The sequence below is a fragment of the Buceros rhinoceros genome, unplaced genomic scaffold (assembly GCF_000710305.1).
Source record: "Buceros rhinoceros silvestris isolate BGI_N320 unplaced genomic scaffold, ASM71030v1 scaffold16079, whole genome shotgun sequence".
Classification (NCBI taxonomy): Eukaryota; Metazoa; Chordata; class Aves; order Bucerotiformes; family Bucerotidae; genus Buceros; species Buceros rhinoceros.
This window is the reverse complement of record NW_010431047.1, coordinates 13,880-24,056: the sequence shown is the minus strand read 5'-3', so window position 1 is coordinate 24,056 and position 10,177 is coordinate 13,880. Positions and strand designations below refer to the sequence as shown.

Genomic DNA, 10,177 nt, shown 5'->3' with positions numbered 1-10,177 from the left:
GGGAAACAACTAACCTAAGCTGTTGAAGTAACTTGAAATGTCGAGGACTCTCGCATTCTTGTCACTAGAGGGCAGACGTTTGTCACGTTGAAGCACACAGTATGCAGTGTCATGGGTCTTTAAACAATTTTTTAATCTCAGTGGAAGGTTTGTCTGTAAAATAATACGTAGTTAATTGCCTAGAGAAGTTATTTGTATAATAGTGTGTATAATTTAATATGGTGGTTTCATATTTGTAATTGGTACGTATTTGCAAGTGAACTCAGTGCTTATTCTTCCCACATCAGTTCTCCCTTTCAGTACCTATCATTCACTGACCAGATCTGATTTATGGTAAGGACAGCAGCAGAAAGAAGCTTATTTCAAACGAGGATGATATTTGAAGAGAGCATATAATGAATAGATGCACAGCTGAGGAGTTGATAGTACACAGCAGGTCTTGCCAAGCTGCAGTCCACCACAGTGGAAAAAATATTAATTCATCTGCCAAAGTTTTGGGTTGGTTTTTTTTTTTCACACTGACACCTGCATTAAGCACAAGTCATGATGTCATACAAAAAAGACCAGGATACTAGAAATTAGTACAGATGAAGGGTGAACAGCTGCTTAGGGATTTTACATGAAAATTACTTGATCATTTTATGATGTGTCTTTTTCTTGTAGTTACGATTTTACACCAATGGATTCCTCTGCAGTTTATGTGCTCAGCAGCATGGCTCGCCAGCGTCGCGCTTCTCTGTCTTGTGGAGGATCAAACAATCAAGACGCAGAGAGATCAGAATGCAGTAGTAAAAACTGTGTGTCTACTGCATCATCACATCTTCCCTCCAATTCTTTGTACAGCAAAGCTGGCAAAAGCCACAGCTCAGGGACTGCAAGTACTGTGAGTGCCACTTCTCCAAACAAGTGCAAAAGACCAATGAATGCCTTCATGCTTTTTGCCAAAAAATACAGAGTTGAATATACTCAGATGTATCCAGGGAAAGACAACAGGTAATGGTATAAAATTGTTAGTGTTGTTCTTACTGGTGGGCGAGCAGAACATCTGTGTCCCATCTTTAAGGGACTAAATTTTGCATTGGAAATAAAGCGTGTGTATATTGGTTGAAGACCAAGCTTTGAAAGACACTGACACAAAGCTTAATTTATGGGTGGACTTTAAATATTTACAGTACTCCATAAATTTGACACAAGCAATTTTTGGCAAACTTACCTTCTGAGAAAGCACTGGGATAGAGCAAGTGACCTGTGTCTGTATGGGCACCGGCAGTTGCAAGTGCAGGGCAGTATCTGTCTACACTGGAGAGAAATGTTCACCAGGCTCTCTGATCGTGTGCTGTAACGGCAAAAGGGCATTTCTTGCTCTTCTGAGTGAGTCTTGACATAATGCTGCAGGTTGTTCAGTGAAGTTACTGCCATTGTTTCTCAGTCTGCGTGTCACGTTGTGTAATGGAGTACTGATTGCTGGGATATCTGAAAGATCTTAATCAGACAGTACATTGCTTGTGCTTCAGGCATTCAGCCACCCGCTGAAACTTGCATGTTGTATGACCATGTTTTATCTATGCGCGTGTTCCTGTCTAAACATTTTTTAAAGATCTTCATTATGTGTGTTTTAAATAATCGTAATATTTCATGCTAATTTTGCATATGTGAGCATAAACTAAAACATATGAATGTGCACTGATCTTACAACCAGATTTTTTATGTATATAGCATTATGAAAGCTGTTACTGTAAAAACAGCAGTCGCATAAAAATTCGAGTATTAAATCTGGTAAAAACTAAAGGTGACAGGGCTTTGAGAGGGTTTCGGCTGTTCTGTAGTGTTCTAGTGAGGAATCTGTAACTGGTGTTGAGAAAAAAAATCCTACCGTACAAATAACCCATCCTTATAATCCTAGCCAGCCTCTAGTGTCCTGGCAGTGGCGTTCTGCAGTGTTTATAGTCACTTCAGTGAAGCAGATCTGCTGCCTTCAAATTCATTGCAACTGTCAGTGAGGAGTGGAACAGAATGTCAGCTAGGAAAGTTGTTGATGGTTATATATTTAATTTAAAATGCTGATTTCAAATAGATACAGTGAACTGGAGCTGCACCTGGATGGGTGTGAAAATAAGTGGAATATTTCAGTGAGCAGGTTTACCTTGAAGGAAAGCGCTGACAAAGTGACAAGTAAGCTTCAGACTGCACTGCTCCCTGTCCTAATTGGAAGGCAGTGCATTTGGATGTCGTTTTCTGGCACCCATAAAACACAGAAGCAATCATAAGTTAGTGATAATAGGTTTTATAGCTACTGTTGCTCAAGTGTTGCTAGGGCATTTATTAATTTAGCTGCTCAGAGGCAGCTCTTCAGGTTTTTCGAATGTAAGTACATGTCATTTTCCAGGCTACAGAATAGGTTTTCCAGTTAGTTACGGGTAGCAGTCATTTCTGTACACTGGAGTTGTTCCTGTTTGTTACAGGGTTTTTCCTATTTTTCCTGCGCATGTAAGGAAGCACAGAACTTACAGAAAGTAGCTTAAGCCGTGCAAACAAGATAGCAAGCTGTAAACATTCAAAACTTAAGTCAACATTCACATGATACTTAAAACCACTGTGGACTGTAAGATTGTGCTTGAGAAATGAGTGGGGTTTTTTCTAGATAGTCTCACTGTAACTGTAGTTGGACTCGATTGTGTGTTCAGAAATGGTTCAACGATGTGAGAAGTGTACGTTTAAAAGATGAAGAAAATCACCTAAATTATTAACAGCATTTGTTCATGCTGAACATAATTATTGAGTCAACTTGAGGCACTCCCAAGTCCTGTTTGACAGTTTCTTTTGAATTAACTGCATATAAGGGATTCATCCTGCACGTCAGTCTGTGGCTAAAGCGCTGCCAGGTCTCTTACAAGATGTTAGGAGGACAGGAGCAGCGTATGGAGCATTGCGAAGTTCTGATGAGGCGGAGGGCTCCGAAGGCAGTGATGCGATAGGGTCAGTTTTTTCTTGTTTCTGGTCAGGAGAAGGTCTCTGTTAGGTCGGGAAGTTGCTCTGCCCACACCTGTTTGCAGTCTCAGTGGCTTGCTCATAGAGCTATGTCTTTGGAGAAACGGAGAAATTTTGTGCATTAGATTTCTCAAGTTTTTCGGAACAAACGGATCTGTACTGACTTTGAGGACCTCAGTCCAGTTTTTCCTCTGGAGGTATAAAATACATCTCTTTGCATTTGAAATACAAAGATTTCATAGTGCATTTTTTACTTGGAAATGCAATGGCTTTTCCAGCAAACTTGCTTTCTCTGGGTCACCATGTTCTTTCCTGGGGATGTGAGTGACCCGGTACAAACAGGTGACCAAAACCGGACAGGAGTCTGGTGCCGAAGATTTGCCTCTGGATACCGCCAAAACATGACAAATCTGCCAATTAAACTGGAGCATGTTTGCTTCTGATGACAGACCACAGAGCCAGGTTCCTAATTTGGATAGAAAACCAGAAATTCCTTTGCCAAAGAGGCAGGCTGTGCAAATGGGTTTGGTGGGACGTCTTTGCAACATGAGGTGTTGGCCCTGAGGAGTCACCAGGGATGTGACAGCAGAGGTGAACGCGCAGCCCTGGTGGAGTGCTTGCTGTATTCTCTGAAAGCCCTGCAGCTTATGCAGGCCAGCGCAGTACTACGGGTCTTGCAGGATTAAAATCCATTTTCTTGGTGTGGCACAGAAAAGCCTTCAGAATTGCCATGTGTGCAGTGTTGTGGAAGTGGCTGATGACACTGTGCTCTTCTTGATCCTGTTAGAAAGACTTCGAGTAGCTCTGCTGCCAGCAAGGGACTTTTTAATACAATAAAGTACTCCAGTTGTACACTCCTTTGACTTCAGGCTGGTCATACAGCTTTCATCGCTGTGATCTGAAGCCAGAGCGTCCCTGCTCAGTACTTGAGTAATGGTCAGTGATAAAAGAGCTGCTGTTCGGAGATTTTCATTCAGCCAAAGGATGGGGCTTTAATGGAGTATTGATCCACCATTTGGGAGCGCAGTTATGCAGTACGGCCTGATAGCACGGGGAATACTGTCCAAAGTCATCAAGTTTATAAGGAGTAGGAAAGCAATTCATTCAGCTTCTGGAGATGACGACAGGTGTGTTTGTAAGAACAAATGGTTCCTTTGGCATAGGGTCGGGAACTTCCCAGTATGTTCCACCCTGCGTGGATTAAAGGTAGAAGCAGCTACGTGTGTCTATAAAATAGACATGGGGGGTTGCACTTAGTCAAATATTTGTTTGGCTGAGGTCATTATCAGATCAGTGCCCTAATTACTAGAGAACATATTTGCAGCAAATCTGTCGTATGATCTTCTAGTATGAAAGCAGAGAAAACAAATGCGAGTTACCATTTGGTGGTGGTTTTTTTAACATCCCTGTTGTGCTGGTTGCTGTGTATTTAAAGGTACACCCTTTGAAATGTTAAAATGTGCATTTGCCCGTGCTGAGTGAACACAGAAGTCTCAGCTGTTGAACCATTACAAGAAGTATGAGAAGATAATCAGAAACGTGATTGTTTAATACAGATTTTTTTAAAGATAGTTGATTTCCTCTGTGTGTATTATTTCCACATTTAACTTTTGTCTTCTTTAAAGAGCTGAGATAAAAAAGCAGAGAAGGTATTTTTTAACACCCTCTCCTGACCGTACTGTAAACATTTATCTTGCAGAGCCATAAGTGTGATACTTGGTGACAGGTGGAAGAAAATGAAAAATGAAGAAAGACGGATGTACACATTAGAAGCCAAGGCCTTGGCAGAAGAACAGAAGCGCTTAAATCCCGACTGTTGGAAACGAAAACGAACGAATTCTGTATGTTTGTGCAGCAGACTTTCTAGCTTTGTCGTTAAATGTGTTCATACGGTAGCTACGGTGGGTTTTGATCAGGATAAACTGCTGTCTACTTCTTTCTTGGTAGCCCAAACCTTGATTTTACTGCCCAGGGTTACATAACCTGCTCTTAGACAGTTGGAAGAGGCAGATCAGGAGAGGGACTGTGTTGGACTGGAAGTGAGTGTGCTTGTGAAATGTGGAGAAAGGGCACGTGACCTTTTGTTTGAGCAGCTGAGCTCATTACAGCTGTCCGTTGCCTTCAAAACCACTTCTTAACAAAATCCTTCTCTTCCGTGATGTAGTCCAGCTCTTTTTCCTTCACTGAAACCTTTTTCTTCACCATCGTATCTTACTCATAATTTATATCAGTCAGCATAGATGAGGTTATTAAAGGAGCAAATTAATTTTTTCCATTAATCCCTTTCATTTATTACTCTGTCTTAATTGTCGAATAAACAAAACAGTTAACACTTCTTCTGTAGGAAAATGAATTGTTTTCCCATTTTGCCTGCAGCAATGTATTAGTAGGTGGTGAACGGATTAGGTAAGATAAGGGCTTCCAAGCTAATACATCATCTAAAGAGGCCATCAAAAAAAGAGAGATTCTGCCAACCTGCATGTTCAGCCGTAAGAGTAGGTTGGAAGGAAAGAGCCACAGAATGCCAGGTCCTTTCATCAGCCATTTTTTTTTGCCTGAGTAGGAGCATCAAGTGTGGTGTGGACTTCACAGGTTTAAGATTTCATCCTCAAATTACCCCCTTTCATGTGTAAATGAGGCTGCTTTCTCAGGAGCATATGCAAGTGTTGCCTTAAGACTGAATAAGAAATGCTCCAACACGAAGTTGCTTCTTACTGCTGTTGCAGAAGGTTGCACCAAATCCCAGCTGCTCGGAACAAGCTGTTGTGCTCTTCACTGTTTTTCTCTTTTAATCAACAGTGACAGCTCCTGTTCAATTGCCCGGTGGGTTCAGTTAAAATACTACTGTTTCTTTATTCTGCTTTGACACCACTGCAGTCTCATGCATTGGACTGTGAGATCAAGGTCACTTCACACACGCACCTGTGAGCTTCAGGGAGCTCTGTGGGGGTGTGTGCCTGTAACTGAGCAGCACAGCGATGGGCTGGCCTTAGTGAAGCAGGACTGCTTCCTCACCCTGCCTTGTTTGTTAGGAGGAGGATTTTCCTTGTCCTTGGAGTCTTCAGGCCAAGATAACAGTATCCGTAGAACCCGTGACCCCATGTTACAGCAGGAAATACCTTCTTCAATTGTTTCAGTTTGGTGACCTAAGCATTCTGTTGGCAGCTTGGTTACCTTCCCAGGTGATGATGGTGGACTGCAGGCTGTGACAACAAAGTCTTGATGGTCTTTTGATAATGGGGAAAAACTCAGCTCTTTCAGCCTTTCTTTTTCTTCCAAGTAACTGCCCAGTGATGACGTGTATTTGTGGCTTTCAAAACAAGTGTTTGCTGCATTTAGGATAATATCTACTTCCTGTTTGCTTGGTAACCGCTAACCTGGTTTTTCTCTTCTCTTTTCTCAGGGCTCACAGCAGCACTAAGCCAGAATTTTTCCCGTTAACTCTGTATTTACAAAATGGCTGTTGCTTGAGGGCAAGAAGAAGGAAGATCAAGGTCTTACTCTTTGTTGTGACTTTGTGTGACCATAAAATATTGGCACCATCAAGACAGACGTGATCTGAGTGCAGATTTGCTTTTTACAATAGAACATTAAGTAAGCTAAAACTATCAACATTTTAAACCAAATTGCCTTATTTTTCTTCCAAACTTCATGTATGTATCAGGTAATATAGGCTTGAAAATGGATATCCTGTGGTGCTAAAGTACTTTAGAAAGAGGCGAAGGAGACGTGTATAAATGTTTATTTTTAAAAGAAAATGTAAAAAAAGGGGAATTTAAAAATATGTAACAGCTGTTTATATACATTGATCCTTATTGCTGATTAATCTGTATTGCACAACTCTATTATTAATTACGATTCTTGGGCCTGGGATTTTCTGAAATGGCAAAAGGTATTATCAGCCTCTGTCTTCCCAGCCTGCCCAGATGCCAAGAAGTTGCCGGAACACATGGAAAGTGGAGAGCGTAGAGTCATGTAGCACGGGAGCTGCTTTCGGGGTTGCCACGTATAACATTTGCATCCACAAGTGAAGTTTTGCACCAGCTGGCACCAGCGAGAGCTGTTATTTCTGGTGGAAACAATGGCCCAGGACAGGATGAAATGAATAAATAGCGTTATCTCAAGAAAAATGGTGCTGTCGATATCGTCACCATCGTAGTTTTAACTCTGTGTTTTGTCTTCGCCACATATTCTACAATATTTTATTTTGCCATAAGACATCTTCATGGTGGGGGCAAACTTTGCACTTAAGTATACGTGCAACACTTGCACTTTACTTTTTTTTTCCTCCAACTGTCTAAAATTAGAGCAGCCGCGTTAGGGTTTCAGTTGCTTCTGCTGTGACCATTTATGATCATGGCTTTTCATGTACTAAACAGCTGTGTGTTTCTTTTTTTTTTTTAAGAATCACAACTGTAAACTTCAGTTTATGACACGTCTACATGATGTTGCCCCTAAGATTTTTGCACACTATATTCTTGTATATTATTTCAAATAAATTCATTAAAATGTGGTGTTGCATATTTTATGAAACAAAGACCAGTCCTTAAGTCAGCTCTGCCGTGATCGATTAGCAGGTTCTGCATCCCCATCCTTCTGTGAACCGTCCAAGGTATATTTTGATACTTTGCAATTAGGAAGCTGCTGAAGAATTTGAAGTACGGAATTCAGGATTCGGTAGTCAGTGTTCTTTATTAGAGGCAAAGAGAGCGTTGAAATCAATATAAATTATTTCCAAGCAAAGAGCAGTGCACTGGAGAATCATTTGCGCTATTATGAATGTTTTTTCTTTGTGTTAAAATTAGTGATTTTTAGGTGGAAAATAACCATTCTAGCATTTCAGAAGTACAGTTTTCTGAATAAGGCTAAAGCATACCCAGCTCTTTAAAACTCCTTGTAGGAAAAGAGCAACTTCCTTATTTGAGAAACTCAGCCATTATACTGTGATATTTGAGTATATTCCGATTTTATACCTTTCTAAATTCAAAAGGGATGCTAAAGAACGCTTCATTGTTACTAGATGTAGACATACAGCATGTAAAAATTGTATGATTCCCTTAATAGTTGTGTATAAATAAGTTCCTATAATGCAGATGTAAAGCAAGAATCTGGAATTTTCACAGAGTGTAAAGCTTTTATATCTGGGAATAATTTACGTGAGCCATATGTGGGTGTTTGGCACCACAGACCTATGACTTTGTTACTGTCCATTCCCTCTTTTGAGAGAGGTGTCCAAGTGCGTTCACTGAAGGGTCGACATGGCTTTCTGCAGCAGCTGAATCATTATGGGATAGACTGGTGCAAACTCCTTTCCCTCTCTCGTTCTTACTGATTGAACATAAGCTTCCAGGGCACCACTAAAAAAAAAAAGAGCAAAGAAAAGCAGCTCGGTCAATTAAATAGCTTACAAAGATACTGCAAGTTCACAATCTGCAACTGGAGTTAGTCGACTTCTCCTCTACCACATCATTTTCCTCAGATTGTACATGTCTCTGTGGAAGGAACTGGGCAAGAAAGGCCTTTCAAAGCTCTACATAATGTTTCATGATCCTTCTCTCCTTTCTTGCATGTTTTGAGGAGTGATCAAGTTAACATTTAAATAATCAGCAGCAGCGTGTTGCAGATGGCTTGAAATGACAGCTCTGACACACAGACTCGGGCACATTGCTGTACTGGTAACCTTTAGAAACGAAGAGACTCCAGCTGCTGCAGACGCTGAGACCACAACTTCGAATGAAAAGTGGGGCACTGGTGAACAACCGAGAACACCTTTAGGTGGTTTCCTGAACTGCCGCTATCCTTTGGGAAATGCTGCGCTAACCCACAGCCAGAGCTGTGCTGTGTGTGTGTGTGTGTGTGTTCGTCTTTGTTGTGTGCTGCTGCGCTGCCGTAGGCTGTCACGCATAGAAGCGATCCTCTGTGAGTGGCACACATAGAGACAGTTCAAAGCTAAAAGGGGCAACTGATGCTGTGCTTGTCTGTACGTAATTTAATGTGCTTTAAACACAGGGCAGCCTTTCATCATCTCAGTAAACAGTACTGTTGAATGACAGCAGATCTGTAAAACAAAGACTTTGTAAATGCTGATCTGTTCAGATTCTGACTTAAGAGCTCATTAGGTAGGACAAGTTGGTTTTCCTATTCTTCACCACGGTTTCTAATTTAACTGAGTTTCCTCTCCTTTTCCTCTTCTCCTGTTTCTTCATGTAACAGATAGATACAGTGATCTTGGGGTTTCCTTCCAAAACCCTTTACTTGTATTATGTTCCATTGGTGCTATTTACAGCAAATTTGAGACACTTAGGAAAAAACATGGATGAACAACAGACCCCATTTCAACTGGAAACTAAGACAACTCCTGGTACAGGCTGTTCCTCGTCTGGTTGGTGACAGCTGCCACGCTAATACAGGCTGTCATCACAGACTTTCCTGACCATACGCAGGCAGCGCTCTGCAGGGCAGCGGGCCCTGCTGCTAACACCCAGGCAGCAGAGCTGAAATTGTCACCCTGGGTCACCGAGTGATGGGTTTTGTCTCTGGCATGCCTTTACAGAAGTGGGTGGCACATCAGCACAGCTGTTCTGCCAGTCAGGGGTCTAGTGGGGTTTGGTATGGTGGCAGGAACACTCCCACTCCCACTTGGGGAAGGTGGCTGCTTGTTGTGCACATCTGGTGACTGGGGTGGGGCTTGAGAGACATGGTAGCTGAGAGCAATGGCAGTGTCATGCATATAAACTGTAGGATGGTGGGCTGGACCAAGGTGTACCTGGTTTTAAGTGTGCCGCTGTTACCAAGATGTACCTGCAGTGAAATACCACATTCCGGCACAGAGTTCAGGGGACCTAAGGCAGCACTGCCTACGCCCGTGTGCCTGCTGGCAGCTGGAGGTGACGGGCAGCAAGTAGGCATTTAGGGAACAATTAGGGAAAGCAGAAACTTGAGACTGCCTGTTCCACACATACAGTCTCCTCCTGGAATAAGATGAGAGACAGGAGAGGCCAAGATCCCTGTGTGATGCTGCAGCACAGGGAAGCTGGCAAGCCCACCAAACCTGGCAAACCAGAAGAGGAGATGGTAGGAAGAAGCAGGGTCATAATACACTTTGTTGCCTGGAAGTAAAACTATTGATTGATAAACGTGCCAGAGCTCTGAATTTTCCTAAAAGAAAACTAAAACCCATCCATGTCAG

At 42.0% G+C, this 10,177-nt stretch overlaps 1 protein-coding gene across 1 annotated transcript in view; it reads left to right on the top strand.

Moving 5' to 3' along the window:
• HBP1 (HMG-box transcription factor 1) overlaps window positions 1-7,008 on the top strand; it is a 13,416-nt gene extending 6,408 nt beyond the window's left edge. The window contains exons 8-10 of the mRNA XM_010143281.1: window positions 664-993; window positions 4,688-4,829; window positions 6,392-7,008. Coding sequence (XP_010141583.1) covers window positions 664-993; window positions 4,688-4,829; window positions 6,392-6,409 — 490 coding nt within the window. The 3' untranslated portion in view covers window positions 6,410-7,008. The remainder of the gene's footprint in view (window positions 1-663; window positions 994-4,687; window positions 4,830-6,391) is intronic.
• The last annotated feature ends 3,169 nt before the right edge of the window (window positions 7,009-10,177 follow it).